The sequence below is a fragment of the Sinohyriopsis cumingii genome, chromosome 3, assembly GCF_028554795.1.
Source record: "Sinohyriopsis cumingii isolate HCF-2022 chromosome 3, ASM2855479v2, whole genome shotgun sequence".
Taxonomy (NCBI): domain Eukaryota; kingdom Metazoa; phylum Mollusca; class Bivalvia; order Unionida; family Unionidae; genus Sinohyriopsis; species Sinohyriopsis cumingii.
The window spans coordinates 97,731,159-97,751,715 of NC_142963.1; the positions used below are offsets into that span (position 1 = coordinate 97,731,159).

Below are 20,557 nucleotides of genomic sequence, written 5' to 3' on the forward strand. Positions count from 1 at the left end.
TATATCATCTCTTGGAAGTTTATTGAATGCAGCTTTGCACCGTTTTGTATGCTGATATAAATATTTTATATCATTTGCTCTTTACTAAATATTCAGTCAAGAAATCAAAATGAGTTATATTTGGGATTTTTGTTCTAAAATAGAACCTGGTTTGCTTGTTTTGTTCTCCTATCACAAGGAGAGATGGGAATATGTATTTTGGAGAATGATACAAGTTTGCTCAGATCGTCACTTTCCAATATATTTTATATGCTTGGTTGGAAATGTTCAAAGAAATTTTAATATTCCTCGAATATTGTGCTCAAGTTCTAACCTGCTTATTTTTTGCTCGAAAATTTTGTTTTCTTTTGTCAACCATCTTACTACAAAGAAATGCCTATATTAGTTTTCATAAGCAATGTAATGTAAATTTTGGAACGCTTCATAATTGTATGCTGTACCATGTAGAAAAACTATCCCGACCTGCCAACATTTAAAGCAAATTATTATTATTACGCATCGTTAACTTTACATGCAATTAAACTAAACCAGTGTTATTATTATTGCGAATCTTTAACAATTGATTTAATTAAGGCAATTATTTTCGAAATACGAATATTTGCCGGAAAAGTTATTTAGTTAATAGCAATTAAACCGGATGATATTTTAATGCAAAAATTGTTACAATTTCTAAGCCAGAACTATGCAAATCATGTGTGTGTAAATTAAAGGCGTCCGTTTTTCGAATTAGGGCGTGATGGCCGAATGTAAGTGAATCTTTGAATTGTTTTTCAAGTGATTGTTTCTTTGATAGGTTTACTTTTTTGTCTTGTGTATAGCAAGATGAAAACATGACTCATATTGCCCATGTGCTTTCTGCATTATTCATTTTATTGATCACGATAGGTTATTTCGTTTTTGTTTCATTTGATAAATATTGAATGTACCTACATACTGTCACAAGAAAGAAAGCTCTTTTCAACCCCTAAACTAATCTTCCATTTATTTTTGTATAGTCTGGATGATTCATGATGATGTGTCACTGTTTTGCTTTTGTTTATCTAATTTCCGTCACATAATTTGTGAATTTAAATTTATATCATTTGGTCTCTGATTAGTATCCAAATATTTTCTCCATATCTTCCAGATCTCCTTGACTATTTAGGCCAATGTTGGGAGCATCCCTATATCCGTAAGTTAGTTTTGTTCATACATACAATTTTCCGGGCAAAGAATCTGGATTTCTACGGCGAACTATTTCCACATTTTATTTCTGATATTGATTCATTAGTCAAATATGTTGAATCAAACACCAAATAATTTTTCTGAGCTATAAACGTTTGTCAACATATCGCAGCATTAGATGTTTTAGAAGTATATATAGAAAGGGAACATACTTGAAATAAGGTCTTTACAGATGAATGCTACTAAAATTATGGTCCGAACCTCAGTCTACCTCTCATTTCAGTTTACCTTTCATTTCTGTCTCAATTTGATTCATACGGAGAGAATTCTTTTCAACAAAGAAAACGATGTATGTATGTATGTATGTATAAAGAGAGAGAGAGGGAGAGAGAGAGAGATAGATCCATAGATAGATAAATAGTAAGAAAAACAGATAGAGAGTAAGAAACTAAATATATAGATATAAGTGTTAGTACGCATAGGTAAATCATCAAAATATCGATGAACAGATTGGTGAAAGTATTAGAATATATGTTTTTATTGTGCTTAATTTCTTTCCTGTAGAACTGTTCTCGGCTTATTTCCAAAGCAGTGGAAACTCCACTTATGAAACACAGTGGTGTCAAAGCCATCACATAGGTGAGAAAAAATAGCACTGACAACTATATAATGCATATATATATATATATATATATATATATATATATATATATATATATATATATATATATATATATATATATATATATATATATATATATATAGAGAGAGAGAGAGAGAGAGAGAGAGAGAGAGAGAGAGAGAGAGGCCTTGCATAGTGTGCAGATATTGTTTACCAAAATCTTTGCCCCAAAGGAGTTTTGCTACATGAAGTTTTCATAATGTTTACTTTAGAATAAGGTGGATCACTTAATGACATTGAAGAAACACTTCTTTGAAAATTATCTTTAAAAAACGTACAGGATTTAATGTTCATTGCACTGTACTCTCTTCTTGTAATAAATCCACGTATACATACACACTTTATGGGGTAAATTATATTTGTCAAATGGTACATGTATATACAGTAATAAAAATATATCTACTTTCACTAAATGCCGAAGAATGTCACATGGTTAATATATAATTATAGTCTACTTTTATTAAATGTACAGGGAGAAAACTTTCACACTGTCGTTTTTAACTGTCGTATTATTTCAGTATGGAATTTACTTGCTGGTGTCAGTTCAGATATTTGCAGACTGGACATTGTTCTACATATCGCAGGTAATCATTGTTAATATTTGGTTATGAAGTAAAACTAGAATGCCTTTTCTTAAAACGTTTTTGCCGACAGTTGTATAACTAGTATTTTTCGCCGAATAAGATAGCAAGCAACTACATTTTTAGAACGCTTCTGTGCAAAGCCAGAAATGTGGCACCTTGGCATCATAGTAGGTACATAATCTTACAGACTACATTGAGTTCAACATTGTATCAACGAGACAATCTTAAAAGATATACAACATTATGTTTCGTTTTATTTAATGTTTACTTGGTTATGCCCTTAAATTTAATTTCTTTGGGCATTCTGCAAATCCAAGAGAGTTACCGGTGTTACGTAGAAAAAAAACGAAAACAATTTTTTTAAAAAAAAGTAAAACTCAATAAACCATTGATTTCCCTAGAATTCAATGTGTAAAAGCAAAAGACACGTACGGTATTGAGAATTAGGTTCAACATAATCCTCAATGTTCTAACACTTGTACAAAAGCTTAGAATGTTCCAAATGAATTTCAGTAGTCTTGCATGTACTGAAGTACCAATGGTCTTGAATGTCATGATATAACCATGATGCAATTCGGATTGACGTTGAGTGAATTCACAAAAATCCCAAAATAATGCGTTAATCCATGCCAGCTTACTAAGGCGAATGAATGTTTGAGATAATTCTTCTAAAAAGTTATCTGAACAAAAATGGAATTCGCATACTGATCTCATGAAAGAAATTAATTATTTGTTTAGCAGTTTCTCTATATACACAAATACACACTTGAACTAGGACACAATATAATGTTCCGAATTCCAATGGAAAATCTCACGAACTATTCAATAAAGGCCTTGGACTTAAATCAAGTAAATATCTTGTTTGCTACTTACAAGAATGTCAAAAGTTTGTTATGCAGAAACTCCATCCACAAGCCACAGTCACGGACAACCCTCAATCACGGACAAAACAATTAAGAACACAGTATAGATATGCATAACACCGTGTAAGTCGAATTCATCTGCAACCTGCAGAGACTCAGATCTTCCATCAAGCAATGCACAGGCAGAGATGGATCTATGCAGATTGTTTTTAATATCCAGTAGAATACACCATATCGATTATGATCTTCCGGCGTATTAAGCGACCGCAGATCAAAATATATGTTATTGGCAGTTGGACTAAACTTATAACCAAGTAACTACTAAATTCCTGCGAACAAAACAGTCAAAGCTCAATCTTTCTGTTTTTGGCTGCTGATGCGTTTTCAATTTAAATACCGTATTACCTTTGATAGAGACATGCTTATTTGAAAGTATATAAAATAACGATGTTATACATGTTTTCTGCCTTGCAGTGCGTTTATTAATATAGTTATCGGAGTGTTATCTCACTAAAACATACATATTCCTTTTATTTGATCATAATGTCTTTTAATTTTAAAGTTGCTTTGTTCTGTTCCTCCCACCCACCACTGTATTTTTATCTTCACCTTTAGAGTTCAAACTGCTCCTTTTTCCAAGATATATCTCCTTTTCCTGTCCTTTTGCTTGTTAAATTATGTAATATATTTTTAGATATATTTCACAGACTGCCGAATTACTGTTCCTGTCATACTATCATCACAGGTAAATAATGGTCTGGAATTTCTCCATTTTATATAAAACTTCATAATTTATTTTTTATTAAGATCGATATTATGCAATCTTCTTTGCAGAATTATTAAAGTAATTATAAATATATTCACATGCCGATCATGCACATTTGTGCTTATAAATATTCTAATTTGAAATCGGGGAGAATTCAATCCTGGTTCTTCTCTCTGCCAAATTGTGCGTTTGGTCGGCAAAAAGAGTATTTGAGTTTTATGTAACTTTAACTGGTATTTTTAGCAAAGCGTTTCAGTTTTACTGGTACAAATGAAATGTTTGATTGGTAAATGTCAAGCATTTAATTTGCATTTTGTTTTTTCTATATGATACTCCTCTTCTGTGCATTTAGTGATAATGTGCTTTTAACTTTTGTTTGAAAACGTTCTTATATTTAAACGGTTTATCTTAGTCATATCTAATGTTGTAAAGAAATATTCATTATTGGAAATTGTTTTGGAGACTGTTTCAATGGAAAGATCCAATATTTATTGTTGAAAATTCTGGTTGTAGATTAGGCGCAGTTTTTTTTTTATTTAACTACGACACTATTCTTCATGTAGTCGTCATCTAAAGGATCATCTTAGTCAATAGAACCAAGAAGTGGTGAAGTTCAACTCTTCTATCGCTAACATGTGAGATTGCATAAAGAAATTCATTTATTATGGAAACTTGTTTATCGTTAACGTGTGAGCTTGCATAAAGAACTTCATTTATTAAACTTGTGTACACACTGAAAAATACTCCACAATTTATAACCAATATGCACAACGTAGAAGATACATCTGTTCACCATGCTTGAATATTAGAAATGGCAGAACTGTTCCCAATGCGACGAGCAGCAATTTGATCCAATTCTACTTCACCTTAAGGAATCTACTTAGTAGGACTAAATTAAAGCTAAAATGATGATCCACACGTCAGTATACATCATTGCAATACGTTTGTTAACAAATAACTTAAGCTATATACAATATGAAAACATCAATTTGTTTCGAAATCAATTTGTAATACAAGTAGTGAATGGGGTCATTTTAGCCTCAATGGGAATTAGCATTAAAAACACCCCTGGGTCACTTTAGCCTCAGTGGGAAATTTAACATTACGAAAACACCTGGGTCACATTAGCCTCAAGGGGAATTTAACATGGGAAAAATTTTGGGTCTGTTGAGCCTCAAGCGGAATTTAACATGGGAATTTATTTTGGGTCTGTTGAGCCTCAAGGGGAATTGAACATGGAAAATAATCTTGGGTCTGTTGAGCCTCAAGGGGAACTGAACATAGGGAATAAATCGTGGGACTGTCTAGGGACAAGGGGAATTGAACAGAGGATTTATTTAAAAAAAAAAATAAAAATAAAAAAAGGGGTAGGCAATTGAAAGTCTATCTCTTTTCGAGAGATGTGGGTGGCCCTGAAAAGGGCCTTTGGGTTTCTTCTTCTTCTTCTAACTCCTCCACTTCTTCGACCATCCCCTTATCTTTACTAAAATTCCTTTCTTCTTCTCCTTCGTCTCTGGCATCCAGTCAGGATGGCCTAGCGCTCTGAATTTCTCCTGTATTCGTATCCGGTTATGGTTGAGTTTGTCTAAGTTTTCTGTTCTCTATTTTCGTCTTCTTTTCTTTCCTTAGGCCACTTTTCTTTGATGTTCTTGACCTCTTCGGTCAGCACTTTCCTCATTACTTCTTCCGCTTTCTTAAGCTTGTCTAAGCCCCACTTCACAAAAGACCAATCTGTCCATTCTACAATGTCTTCTAATAAACACCTTACACTCGTCACATAAACTATGGCTTCTTTCAACTTGCCCACTTTCACATACGGTGGGTTAATGAAACCTCTGATTCTCTTCTCCTCATCCTCTATCATTTCTTTCACAATATGGATGGCTAAGTGGAGGCTGGCTACTTGTCTTGAGACGAAGTCTTTTGTCAGTGCATGCCTCCATTCCTGTTCAAGCCTTTCTGCAACATTCAATCCATCCATCATCCAATACCAACTTCCCATAAGGTTGTTATACAAAGCTGAAGCTGCTGGCATCTTCTTGTTTGCTTATTCCGTGGAATGGTCTCCAATGGCAAACACTTAGTTTTATAGTTAAAGCGCGGACGTGAAGGAAAACATCTCCTACTTTTCTCATTTCATATTATCTACTATCCACATACGTGAAGCAGCAATAAAGTAACCCCAAATCTACTATCCACACACGCAAAGCATTAAAATGGAATCCTAATCTACTATCACACAAACCAACTTAAGCTCTTACATAACCCAGTAATCTACTATCCACACAAACGCACGTGATCGCTTACACACACACACACACACACACACACACACACACACACACAAAATAAAAAAGAGTGTTTATATTCACACTACTCTACATACACACACATTGGCAAATCGATTACTATTTCTTTTCTAAAGGTTTGGGTAGCCCTGAAAAGGGCTGTTTGTTTTTGACTCCATGGCACCTGGTTAATGATGGCACCTTCCAGGCCTGGCACCACACACACACATTCTTCCCCAGTCTCTTTTCACTCTTTTTTTGGGGGAGAGCAGAGGCGGGATAAGTGGCTTCAGAATCCCAATTTTCTGTCTCTGGGATTCTGAAATTTCCTCTCTCCTTTTCCTCCTCTTCCTTTTTTCTTCTTTCCTCCTCCTCTTTCATCCTTCCCTCTTCGATAATGGCCTCCGCGGCCAGTTCATTTAGTATGCGCCTGGCATATTCCAGGTGCATCTGGAGTTCTAGAAGCTTTACAGTTCTGGTATTCATTGTCTTGTTAACGAATGAACAGGGTAGCTAGACTGCCCAGCGATTTTCACTTTATGCTAAAAGCGCGGACGTGAAGGAAAACATCCCCTAAAACAAAATTGATCTTACCTAGTTCATGACCAAACAACGTGCCGACCTAAAAGAAACACTCACTCACTTTTTTATACTACCCATTACTAATTTAAAAATTTTCATTAATCACTTCAATATACTATCCACATACGGAAAGCAATCAAACCCCAAATCTACTCTCCCCACACGTCAAACAGCAAAAAAACAAAACAAACATGATCATGATCTACTATCCACACAAACTTACGTGATCACTTACAAACACACAATCATATACAGAAACACATACACTCACACTATAAAAAAGAGTCAGTGTTTATATTCACACTACTCTACATACACACATTGGCAAATCGATTGTTATTTCTTTTCTAGAGTATTGGGTAGCCCTGAAAAGTTTTTTTTGTGTTTGCTTATGGCAATCTTTTAGTTTCTAAGAATGCGATGCCCTCTGACGATAGACTTTCTGACGATAGGTCTGCTTCTTCGGAAAGAGAAGAAGAACTCTTTGGTGTCGATACGACAATCGACAAAGCCTCTGTCAGGTTCAGGATGCTGCTGCTGTTGCTGCTCTCTCTGCTGTTCCTGAAGTCTGTACTTCTCTGTCCATTCTTCTTTCTCCCTGTTCACTTCTTCTCTGAAGAGCTCTTCTATCAGGTCTTCAGTGATTCTCACATTCTCTATCTCTTCTGGCTTCGGTATCAGACTGTGTCTGACCCTATGCAAATTCACGTAGGCTTCGTTTAGCTTAGCAAGTTTGGAGCACATCTTCGTAGGAGGATGAGTCGACAATGGATGGTTAGACTGGAGGCTACCCCCGGCTTTAAAGTCAAAGTGCGGACGTGAAGGAAGACATCCCTCCACGGTTTTCGAGCCGCAACGTTCAATGAGTGTCATGAGAGGGATAGTAAGAAGTCAAATAGCATGAATCAAGATTTCTATAGTCAAACAAACCACAAAGGCATTTTTTCTTCAAAACACAACTTTTTTTTATTCAAAATCACTTAACACTAACAAACAACTATAACATTTTTAACAATATAACATCAAACATGTTTTCAAATAACAAACATTTTTTCCAACTTACACATTATTTTGGACAAGGCTGACAACGTTGTGAATGAAATTGTGATTTCCACTGTTGGAAGTCATTAGGCCATTGATGGACACTACGTTTCCTAGCTTGAGACAAAAGATAAGCATAATGGTCACAAAACCATTGATCTACTTTCACATCGTTTCTAGAAGAAGAACGAGGATCAAAATGAGTCACTAAATGTTCTAAGGAATAACCCAGGCTGCGATGATGCAGAAAATACACACAATATTGTCCACACACCAAGGAATCTGTGCCTTGTAATTTCACATTATTGAATCGGGTGGTCTGAGCATTTCTTCTCATAAAGTCAATGATATCGTCTTCCAAAGGAGGCAATCCATACGAATCAAAATATTCCACACATCCTTCTCGAGGAAAGTAGACGGCTACCCAGTGGGTTCCTGGGACATGACTGTCGTCCGTGTTGATCACATAAGCTAGCTGGTCTTGAGGTTTACGATGAGGGAGTTCATCTTTAGCACAGACGACAGGATTCCAAGAAGCCGTGTACGAGCTGTGGTTCAAAAGGTAATAAAGTTCCCAGGCATCCATTGATTTGTGTGGTTTTCTTCTTCACAGGTAATGATAAGTGATCAATTCGATCCTGACTTTTTGCTTGAAAATGTGTGACAAGTAAAAGGCGTTTAGATCCGACTTCTTACTCTGGTCCAAGAGAGATTCGATGCGACGGCACTCCAGAGACGTTAATGGAGGAGAAGAATGTTTATCCAAGCCTTTATACTACTCGTTAAACACGAATTCTATCTCGATGTGATCCCAAGCTTTGTCCAGATATTTGTCCAATTTTTCTTCTTGACTTAACATCAGACATTTGTCGTGTTGAATTTGACTGGGATGATCGTTGTGACATCCATAGCACTCTTCCTTGATCAATTCTTTCATTATATCTGCCAGGACTGTAGCAAAACAGGAGACTAAATTGGCTTCTTATTCTGGCCATCTTGACTTCATCATGATAACTTCTTCGTCTTGGGATTCTTCTTCTTCCAAGGTCTCCTCACATTCCATCTTCAAAGTTTCTCCACTAGGTAAAGAAGGATAACAGTCTTCCATGGCTTCTAATAATCTAGAATGACTTCTCTCAAACTGTTGATTTCTATGGTATTGTCAAATTCTGCATACAGGAGGACGTTCACTGTGTGATCTGGAGGTGGATTTGCAAACTGAAGTTCCATACGAATCTGACCCGATTTTATAGGGTGGAAATGTCCCTCGTCGCTGCCTTGGTCTGGAGTGAAATCAAAACCCCACAAAGCATAGCCTCCTGCATAATCGTCGTACGAAATATTGTGACTGGTGTTGGTTCCTAACTGTCCGATGGCTTCGTACAGGGACAAGTACGATCTCAAATAATTCTTCGCGACACCAAAGTTAGGCTCAAAGGGTCGGGTACACAAGGTCTTGCCGTCGCGACTGACTTCGATCTTGGACACATTGTAATGTTGAAACTCAAAAGGATTTTGATCGTGGGTTCCGTTGAAGGCTGAATTCCTGACGATACCAACAATCAAACGCTTGGGTAACTGTCCTTGGAACAGATGATCTTCGATCATAGATCGCTGTCCAGCGGGAATGGTGAACGTTTTCACTTCTACGCGTCGTATCGGATACCTGGCGGTCGTTCTGCTCAACGTCTGACTGACGTCGTTTCCCACTTTAGGTAACACTTCCACACGACGCACGTAAAGTCGGGCTTCTTGAATGATAGTTTTGTATTCATTGGCATGGGCCATCAAATGGAAAACGCCACTGCTACGATTCAGTCTCAGACGGATATCCACCCCGTTCAGCAAATACTTTTCTTGTAACCACATGTCCAAATCCAAACGATCCATCAGTTCTAAACTTCGCCCTTGCAGAATTTTCTTACGACGGTCGTTAAACCCCACATTGTGAGGATTGTCATCTTCTGTCAGGACTGTGTCGCTAAACGTGGCCACACCTGCCGTGTCAGGTTTCCATACCACGCAAGCATCCAGATGAGTATTCTTGGCTTCTTTTCCGTACGTCAAGAGATTTTCCAGGTAGGCACGATATGGGTAAGTATCCATGCTGCTGCTGACCAGTTTGTTATTCAAGTACAAGTCCACTTCACTGAACAAGGAATGCATGAAATTGTTGACAGGGTGTTGTCCGTTTTGATCACTTTTACTTTCAAGTACAGGTAACTGCTATTCAGTTCGATGTAATCTTTGGGCTGACTTTTGATTTCAAACTCGATGGGAGCGGAATCCGTCAAAGAGGAGACGGGATGAAATTCCACCCACTGGGATTCTTGCATCGTCATCATGGTGGGGGGCATGGCAAACAGATCCAGTTCCGACTTGGAACAAGCGCAAGACTCTCGGTGCATCATTTTTTCTGTTTTTCAATAATCGAAAACGTCTAAGTCTCGAACGGTTCTTCTTTTCTTTGCCTTTCTAGCTTTAGAAGTGTGAAGTCTGGTGAAAGGGTGTTTTCTTCGTCGTCTCTTTCTACCGTGTCCTTGCTGAATGCCTGACTCGGTAGCGTGCAGGGCATTTATAGGTGTGTCTCGTCGGTCCAAAAGTTCTTTACCCGTTTGCAGCAAGACATTTTTGCCTGCCCTCATGAAGGTTTCTTTTGGGTTTTGTTTGTCGATGATGACATTTTGGAGAAATTCTTTGCCTTGTGTCAATGCCGCATCTTTCAAGGCGTGCAATCCGCATGTCACCATCGGTTTCAACACCGGAGCCACCGAACGAAAGGCCGATTTTAACATATCTCCTAAACCGTGTCCTCGCTGTCGAGCAACCCCTCGGTACACTGGATACATGACTTACGAGTCATGAGAGAACCGTTTTCGAAAATGGAGTTTCACCGTGACTTTTCCTTTGGTGAATGGAATATTTTGTCCCAGATCTCCTTTTATAGCATTGTTTACCGTGTCCAAATACGACTTGCTGACAGGCAAATAGTGAGGATGTACAAATTCGCGGTGAACGTGGTAAGTGTTTCCACCTTCCTCGTCAGCAGACGTGGCAGAATCCACTTTGAAAGGAATGACACGCAGTAAGGGTACGGAGGTGTGTCCCACCACGTTATACTCCACCACATCGGAGTACACAAACATCAAATTCAGTCCTTGGTTCAATTCTACCGGGGCACGAAATAACTTGCTAAAAGACTCGTTGTCGTAAATGATTGGTAATTCGTTTTTCTTGAGCATGGCCATTCTCATGTCCATGTCTCCGCCCAACATGTCAAACAATTCAGGACAAAATAAAATGGACACGATTTTACTCCCGTCTAATTTCATCAAGAAGCAACGAGCTGCTTTGTGGTATTCCATGGTGACACTTTCTTTGACACTTTCCAAAGCTTTCAGAAACACGACATTAAACCTGGAGGTTATGGTGCTGACCAAATGTTGACCACTAAAATAATAGCCTGGGGGAACGAACAAGTGATAGGTAGTGTACTTTTGATTTTTTTTGCCAGGGGTTTTCTTGTCATATTTGCCATAGGTATCCAAGTACTGTTGCAATTGTTCGTCATGAACTTCAACATCAAATTCATTTTGATTGGGAAGGACATTGATGACTTGGGTCGGGTGAATGATTTCTACTAAAGCCACTTCCCAATGGGCTTCGTGATTTAATGGGATGGTCTGAGGTAATTTGGCCGTGTAAGAGCACAACGTGTTCTTGGGAAACACCTCCATGGAACTGTCACTGGGTAAGGTTAAGTAAAATTGGTTTTGATGACTCATAATTCCAAAGTTCTGTGGCTGTCCGAGGGGTTACTGGACGTCAGAGGCGTGTCTCCGCCCAAAATAGGGTTGTTGTAGTTGTTGTTATTGGAGTGGTGACTGACACTGGCACTGGACACAAGGTTCCCGTGGTTCCCGTTCGAGGAGAATTTCAGGGAGGGATTGGGAAGCAGGTAACCGATGTAGCTGCTCAATAAAATGGTCCACAATTGTTTGTCTCCTTGTTGCAAACTTAAATTGGCGATGGCTGCCCCGATGACACAATACACCACGAAGATCTGGCAGAAAAAGACGATTTGCGTTTTAGGCACACGTTCTCCACACCACACCCACAAGGGTTGTTTCTGTAAATCTTGCAGAGAAGAACTGGGTGAAGGAGTGGTCGACGTAGCTGCGTCTGTGTGAAAGGGCATGATGGTCACTTCTTTTTATAGTCGATGACTTGCGAAGCGTCGATCCAAGAATCAAAACTGGGTGGATATCCTTTCCAACGTACTTTGACTTCTTTGACACCTCGTTTACCCACTTTACGGGTTCTGCGTTCGAGAATGCTTTCGATGTCGTACACGTCGTCTTCTTTTTTGGTGACACGTTGTAACTTGGGTAAATAAAACGTTCCTTTGAGCACTTCTCCGTTCATGTCTTCTAATTTATAGACGGCAGGATGACGGCCATGCACTCGTCCAGTGACACGAAACAATTCGGTCGTCCAGTTAGGTAAGTAACCTTTGTCGAAAGTGCGTTTGGTTTTGCCAATGCGTACCCAATCTCCTACGGCCAACACTCCACTTTTCTTGGGGACAGCCCTCGTCGGGGACGTACCAAACAAGCGCTATAATACCAGCACTTCGTTCTCGGGAGTCACTTCTTGCGGGGTACGTCCAATGCTTCGATGGTAAGACTGGTTGTACGCTTGCACCAGGTGCGGTAAGATGTCGATGTACTTCAGAGTGTGGTGATGCGTAAAATATTTCCACATGCGTTCTTTCAAAGTGCGTTGAAAACGTTCCACGATGCTGGCTTTGGTTTCGGGATTCTCGGTAGTAAAAAAATGAATGTCACGTTTCTTTAATTCTTTTTGGAACGCTTGGTTCAGAAATTCGGTGCCTTTGTCCGTTTGCCATCGAAGAGGGTGACGAACACGTTGCTTGAACACTCGTTGCAGGGCTCGCACTAACTCGCTGCTCGATTTGGAAGTCAAGGGTACGACCCAGGCAAATTTGGAAAAGACGTCGATGACACAAAACAAATATTTGTAGCCGCGATTGTAGCTGGCCAAATGAGAGACATCGGCTAAATCGGCTTGCCATTGATGATCGATGCCTTCCACTTGGGTGCAACTTCTGGAAAACTTGCGTCGAATGGGTTTGTGTAAAGTGTAGGTAGCTTGTTCTTGTAACCATCGTTGCACTTGAGGTAAACGGAGACGTTTCGGTCGAGTTTTGGCAGCACGATGCAATTTTTGAACTATTGCGTAACCTGCAGGATGGGAGGGATCGTAGTAAATGCTGGCTAACACTTTTTCCATTTGTTGGTTTGTATGTTAATAAGGCACCCACTCTTGGAAGATGCTACTCTTTTTCTCTTGGGGTACTTTCTTGGATTGCAATGCTTTGCGTGTGCGACCAGCAATAGGTGTCGCAGAGGAGGATGTCGGAACAGGGGATATCGGTTCTTGTTTCACTTCTGTCTTCACTTTCTTTTTCTCTTGTGATGAAGAAGGGGTGGCCATCATCTTTTTAATCCATCCAATTCTGGAGGTAGGTGGTGTTGTTAACTTGCGTACTTTTTCTGGTGGAGTTTGAAACCCTGCTACTTCTTCTCCTTTTTCTGTCTTGGTCACTGGTAGTGGTGGTGGTGGTACTGGTGATGGTGCTGGACTTTTCATCAAGGTCTTAAAATCTTTCAGAGTGGGAAGAGCTGTTGCGTCTGAGGCTTTCTGGTGAAAGAGTTGCAGTCGTTGCAAGAGTTGACCGTACTTTTGCGATTTTTCTGTTTCGGATAAATCTTGGCGATCCATCAAGGACAGCAATTCGTGTTGTATCTGGGACATTTCGCTCAAATGGGGATTAGGAGGAAAATGCGGGGTGCGTTGTTCTTGCCAACGATGGTATTCCATCCATCGTTTGTAAGGCACTAAAGCTAGTTTTCGTCCTTCCATGGGATGTCAGGGGTCGATTCTGAGATCTTGGGACTTCCGAGGGCCTTTTTATCTTGCTCCCACCAGTCCTCCCAACATGGTTCCCAAGACTCCTTTCAGCAATGGGCCTAGCAAGAGGGGTAAAATGCCTCCACGTTGGACCAACATCTTCTTCTTTTGACGAAGGGGAATTTTTTTTGAACCATTTGGCGAAGAACGTGACGATGTTTGCCTAAGCATTGTTTCTGGTGTTTGGACAAAGGGATCGTGCCTTTCAAGACGTTCAAACAACATTCGCACACGGTATCGATGACCTCTTTGGAAGCTGATTGAATGAGTTTTTTTCGTAGGGGTGGAGAAGCTTTGGACAGGACAGATAACATGTCCCCATGTTTGACTAAACGAGGAGGCAGTCCTTTCCTTTTCTTTCCTTGGGGTTGTTTAGAAGAGGGATGTTTTCTCGAGGGTGACATCTTCAGGAGCACCAAAACACTGATACCCTTACTCGGTCACAGACCTTTTTTATACTGGAACGCGTCGCCACTGATTGTCTTTACGTCGTATTAACTTCAGGACAGGCATGACACGTCGTGCAGGAGTACGTAACGGACTAAATCGAGCCAGTTCTTGCTTGGACAAATCCAGTAAACTTTGTAACATGCCCGATCTTTCTTGGACTTTGATTTTGGGAGAAGGTATTTTGTGAGCAGCGGCCACTGCCACTAAATTGGAGGGTCCTGCCACTGGAGAAGTTCTTGGGGTCATCAACGGAGAAGTTCTTGGTGTCATCAACGTCTCCAAGTACTCTTCAGTTCTTGGTGACATCAACGGAGAAGTGAATGAACCTGAGGCTACCGGAGACGCGGTCACCGCCGTGGCAGGTCGTGCTTTCCGAGTGTAAGGTTGCGTCCTGGCCGAAGTGCCTCTCTTGCGACTAGTTTTCTTCTGTGGACTTTTCATTTTCTGGGGGCTTTTTCTCTGTTTCTTTTTCTGAGTGCTTCTTTTCTTTTTCCGGGGTGGTGTCTGGTAAGAGGAGGGTCCCGCCATTGGAGAAGTTCTTGGAGACACGGGTCTCCTTGGGGACCTGGTCTTTTTCTTCTTCTTGGAGCTTCGTTTGACTTTTTTCTTGGGGAGAACTTTGGGGGCATTAGGATCCCATCTTAAGAGAGAGCGAATGATGACCCCTCCTAGAGTATCGCTCCCTCCAGGTTTCAAAATGGTTTGTTTTTCGGTTTGAGTGTCGATGCGAGGATCGGCCAGTTGGGTCAAAGCGACTTTGTTTCGATCAAAAAAGCGTTTGGTTTGATGAGGAATCTGAATGATCCCTTGTAGTAATTGACGTGCCGTCACCGTGAACCATCGTAAGACTTCTTTGAGACTAGCTTCTAAGACACGAGCTCGTGTTTGTGGATTTTTTTCTCGACTGATGCCATACAAGGCACGAATCAATTTGACGGGAAGATGCGACTGAAGGGCCGTCATGTTCAAACTGACTGTGTGAGACAGACGAAAAGTGTCTGAGGTTTTTATAGATTTTTTTTGTGGAATGAAATTAAGTCGAGGACGGAGACGTGTAGAGGACAGGCCCTCCGTCTTGCCCCAGTGGTGAAACAAGTGGGTACGAAATCGCAAATCATCGGGGGTCGTAGGTTTCAAATCGACGAGTAAATAGGCGTGTGGCGTTTGAGTGGCATCGTCGTACGCCTGAGTCAGCCAAGGCGTCCCTAACTGTTTGGCTAAGACTTGCACTTGCGATTTATCTCGAGGGCTTTTAAACAAGACCACGTAATGTGCATTGAGGCTGATGGTGCGATGGGTTTTACTTTGTTGAAACAAATTTTCGGTGATGTAAACGACACTGGCATTACGATGATGCCCTTTGCGCGTGAACCACAGTTTAATTTCTTCTTCGTCTTCTTCTAACATGTCGTCAAAAATGACCAAATGGGTTTGACGGGAGTCAGAGACGATGCCGTCGTCTTCTTTAGGAATGCCTTCCACAAACACGATGGAATCGCCTTGACCTTCTCGCAAGAGACTGTACGCCGATTGCCACTCTTTGTAACACAACACGATGCGTTGAGGTGGTCGATCGATTAAATGATGTTTATGTTCGATCAAACGTTTGACGAATTCGGTTTTGCCTGAACCGCTAGGTCCAGCAATGAGCATGTTAAAGGGATGGCGAAGATACAAAGCCTCCCAACTGGCACGATCTAAGTGTTCGTCGATGACTTTGACAGTAGAGGAAGAGGGAGCAGAGACAGCAGAGGTAGCCATAGTGTCAGGAATGTCACTTGTGACACGAAAACAAACAAGACGAGAGTTTATATACTTTTTTCAGGACACGTTTATTGAATGTTTTAAACATGAACACGAAAGACAAAAATACATAAAAGCTAAAGGCTTAAGTACAACGATAAAAGGCACATGATAACCATCAACGTGGAATAAACACAAGTGTCTGTACAACATGTTTTGGGTAATGTTCTGACCAGTTCTATAGGGGGGTAAGGTCACACAAGTGTCCTCCCGAAAGGGTCTTTCAGGCATGTCCACGACAGTCCTGTCCTGGGTGACGGGTTCTTCTGGCACTGTCACTAACACAGGTTGAAAAGTAACTTTTTTCCTTGAATAACTCTCGTGCATACTGGGCCACTTCTTGGGTCCAACCCTCAAAACCTCCTTTTTGCCAGTCACGAACATCTGTCCATGGGGGTGTAAGTCACAAGCTACACACACATCGTCATACACGTCCTCGGTAGCTAAAAGTTGACTAATCATTTTTTCCTGTTGAGGTCGAGAAGTATCCAGATGAAAACGCAAGGCTTTGAGCAAAAGGAGTCTTTCGTGACCATTTAAGGCCATTGGGGTGGTAAGTACTGTTCGTAAAGAGTCCACAAGGAATCGGCTGGTAAACAAAATCCCAGAAAACAAGTCAATAAGACACACACCACTTGTCGACCCAAATTGAATGGATACAGTTCTTGTAATAATTGATGGTAATGATCCACGGTTTGAATATGGTCATTGAGTTCCTTCCACGGAATCTGTTCAATCACTTGTGACATAAGCCGTGGCATGGATTCCTGATTTTATAGTCTCTTTATTTCGGTAGCAATAGCACCAGTGGTTAAAGATCTGGTGACGTAACCGATGCAATTGTTCTTTACGTTTGACTTGTATTTTGACCAGCTCTCGGTAAATGCGTTCTCTCAACTCCACAGGCAAAGCACGAATGTTCTCTTGCAAAGTATCCATGAATAGGTCAGTCCGTACAATTCACAATCTTTTCCTAGAGCAAAAGTAAGCCACATAGTGAGTAATTTCTGGCCACTGCCATTCAGGGTAACGTCTAAGAATCTCATTGAACTCTTTTGATGTAAACGGTCTAGAGTAATATAATAGGACGAATGCATACTTGACCCAGAGAAATCTAACACACTGGTTGACTTTTTTCACTTTCCTCTTGTGAATTTCTCGGCACAAAAGTTCTACAGTGACCCATTGAGATTTCACTCTGGCAAACCCCTGCCAAACTTCCTTGTAAATCTTCTCTTGCAGTTCTTTAGGTAATGATTCAATATCGTTTTTGAAATGAAGTTTAAATACTGGTCTCGGTGATGTCCAACATTTGACTCCTAACCAATCTGGTTTCTTCTTCTTCGTCAACGACATGGTAAGTTACTTCAATGTCTCGGTCCCACTAAGGGTAAGTAATGACAATTCGGTGACCATCGAGCATGTTCTAGGTAGGCCGAATCTTGAGGTTCCCAGTGGTGAAGTGACACACCGCAACTGAAGCACTTGACTTTATCCCCTTCGCCCAAGTAGAACAATCCGGTTCTGGCTAATTCTTCGGGGGTCGGTCCTCCCAGATACTTAGGCCATTTTCCTTTGAACGATTGAAGACGATTTTCAAAGTCGCAGTATTCCGACAAACGTACAGGGAACGAATATTCGTCTTTCACAGGTTCGTTTCGATGAGGGTTGGGTGACATGGACAGGAGTTTGCTCAGGGCTGGATGACATCCGTAGGGGGGTAAACGTGAAGGTCAACATCCACCTTTAAAACGAAACCCAGTAAAGTGTCGAAGAAGACGAGCGGCATCGCTTTCGCATCCTTCAGGTTTGACACGCACAGCATCACTTTCCATGATAGGGGTAGTGAGAACAAAGTTCCCATGATGCTTTACGGCATCACTAAGGTCACAGCGTACAGCATCGTTCCCATCGCAAGGCTCACAATCGCATTCCACTTCAGAAGCCCCACACTTGAATTTTGCCTGTCTGAACTTGTTTTGTGTTTCTCTGAAAGTATTCATCTTGTTCACTTGGTCTTGGTAGTCACAATGAACTATCGATCTTGCCTAGGGTTCCTTTTTATATACAGACCAATACCGGCGTGTGCATACGGTAAGGTGAAATGATTGGGAAGTCGCACTCGCTTCTGGTACACGATTTGATAGACTTTTTCCAAGGGTCAACTGACGATGTGGTGAGTGGGTAAACGTACAATCTTGTTGGGTTGATAGGTGGTCACTTTAAAGTGTTCATCCTCTCCAAATTGCAAGGCTTCTTTCAATACCCCAAAGTTGACCACATGACTGGTACGATAATTCAGAGTCAATCCTTTCACTTTACACTTCGTGTGCACTTCTCCTTGTGGGTCCCGGTATTCGTAGCCGTAATTTTTTGGACCGCCACTGACGAAGCTTAGAATCTTGTCGTCGGGATGCTCGTCTGTCCAGGGTCCTAAACGGTCTCCTTCGATGTCAGGGTGCTGTTGACTCGGGTGATGGATGTAAATGCAACTGTCGTGTCAAAGTACAGGACGCGTTCCCCTAACATTTCTAAAGCTTCGTACAATTTTAAGCGAGCATGAGCTGTCACGTAAGCCGCAATGATGACATTTCCAAAAGGGTCTTGTACAAAGTCCAGATCTTCTTCGTAATTGACCAAGATCAAATCCTCGCGAACGACGTCCACGTGTTTCATGAATTTGGTTTTGTCGTGAATCATCTGAAAGTAGCGGGAAGGTTCTGTCAAATACTCCGTCTTGGGTAAACACGGACGTTGTGCCATTTTACCCCACAAGCAATTTAACATCACTTTGGCAAACGATCGCCTGCCTTCGTTTTTCTCGATGTGATCTAAAGTAATGCCTTCTTGTGCCCAGTATTTCTCTTTGAATGTCTTTTGGTCTTCGGGAGTGTGATACCAGGAAGGATAGCCACTGGCTTCTTGTTTCAGTTTCAAAAAGGCATCCACGTAGTCGGCGAAAATGCCTTTCTGTGTGGGTTCACCCTTGTGGTATTGTTGAGTCTTGGGAAAGTGACAAATTTCGTACACTTCTAACAGTTGATATCCCATGTCCAGAGCTTTGAACAATTCTACGCTGACCCAGGTTCCCGTCAAAGCCCGTTCTTCCTGGGTGTGCTGACAAGGCTGAGCTTGGTTGCACGTTTCGGCACAAGTAAAGGAAACATCAGTTTGCCTTGGCAATGGTGAGGTAAGACGGGATGGTACAAGTCCGTGGGAGGCAAAGCTTTGCACTTGATCAAGCCTTCGTATTGTCGAATGTTTTTCAGGTCGATGTGTTCCGTCAACAATTGTGGGTGCCCTGCAGGAAAGCGACAATATTTGCATACGTAGGGATACAGCGAACACACGTCCAAGTATTTAATTTCTTCTCCTTTCTCTTCGTCGGCTTGGTACAGCAAACAGGTGGCATTGGTCCTTCCTCCGTACAAACTATCCCTTGGGTTCAGGGGGTCCATGAACTGGTAGCTTTCCACTAGGCGTTTAAACTCGGGATCAGTTTTCAAACGGTGATCGTATTCGTGTTCCCACGTTTCCACCATTTGGTATCCTTCCTGTTCTAACTTTAGGCGTCGCTGACAAGTGGCCTGGTACAAGTCTTCCATGGTTCGTTGTAAAAACTGATTTTTAGTGCCACGGTCAGGGTAACAGACGGGATATCCGTGAAATAAGCAACCGTTAAACTCGTACACGATCTTGGGGTTTTCTAAGTCCCAGCCATCGACCGAATGCGTTCCGATGGTCTTTTCGCCTCCTCCGTTGCGGGCATGCTGAATCCATTTGTCTTCCTTGTCGCACAAGTAATGCAACCAGCGTAGGGCTTTGACCGAGTATTGACGTTTGACATAGTTGGTCGTTTGAGGACTGATGACAGCCACAGTGTTTTCAGGCATGAATCGTTGCTGGTACACTAAGGAACACGCTTTGGCAATGGTGCAAGCTTCTTTCAAAGGATCGACCCCTCCGTGTTCCATGAACAGTTCTCGAAATTTTCCACAGCAACGTCGTAAAATGTCCACGTCGGAACGACAATACTTTAACATTTCTTCCTGAAAGTCGAAAGGGTCCGAGGCGTGAGCCTGGTACCAAGCATAGAAAGCTTCTCGTTGTTCGGTACGCATGTTGTCAGGGTCGTAATAGTGAGTCTCAGGTAAATGGGGTAGAACGGCGTGTTGATTGGCTTCCGTATTGAAAAAGTGTGGAAAGTACCCTTTAGCCATTTCTGTCATTCCAAACGTTTTAGGCATTCGGCTCAAAGGCATGGCCAAGTAACTCATCGAATCTTTAAACTGTACTTGTCCCACTTGCATGAAAATGATTTTGGCTCCGTTCAAAGTGAC

At 41.1% G+C, this 20,557-nt stretch overlaps 1 protein-coding gene across 5 annotated transcripts in view; it reads left to right on the forward strand.

Moving 5' to 3' along the window:
- The window catches only part of LOC149803360 (uncharacterized), an 84,878-nt gene that overhangs the window by 22,007 nt on the left and 42,314 nt on the right, over positions 1 to 20,557 (forward strand). For 4 of the 5 annotated variants that reach the window (XM_089951373.1, XM_089951375.1, XM_089951376.1 and 1 more), the window contains exons 7-10: positions 1,127 to 1,171; positions 1,729 to 1,803; positions 2,365 to 2,430; positions 3,988 to 4,038. In XM_089951373.1, coding sequence (XP_089807499.1) covers positions 1,127 to 1,171; positions 1,729 to 1,803; positions 2,365 to 2,430; positions 3,988 to 4,038 — 237 coding nt within the window. The remainder of the gene's footprint in view (positions 1 to 1,126; positions 1,172 to 1,728; positions 1,804 to 2,364; positions 2,431 to 3,987; positions 4,039 to 20,557) is intronic. The other variant, XM_089951377.1, reaches the window with a different exon arrangement.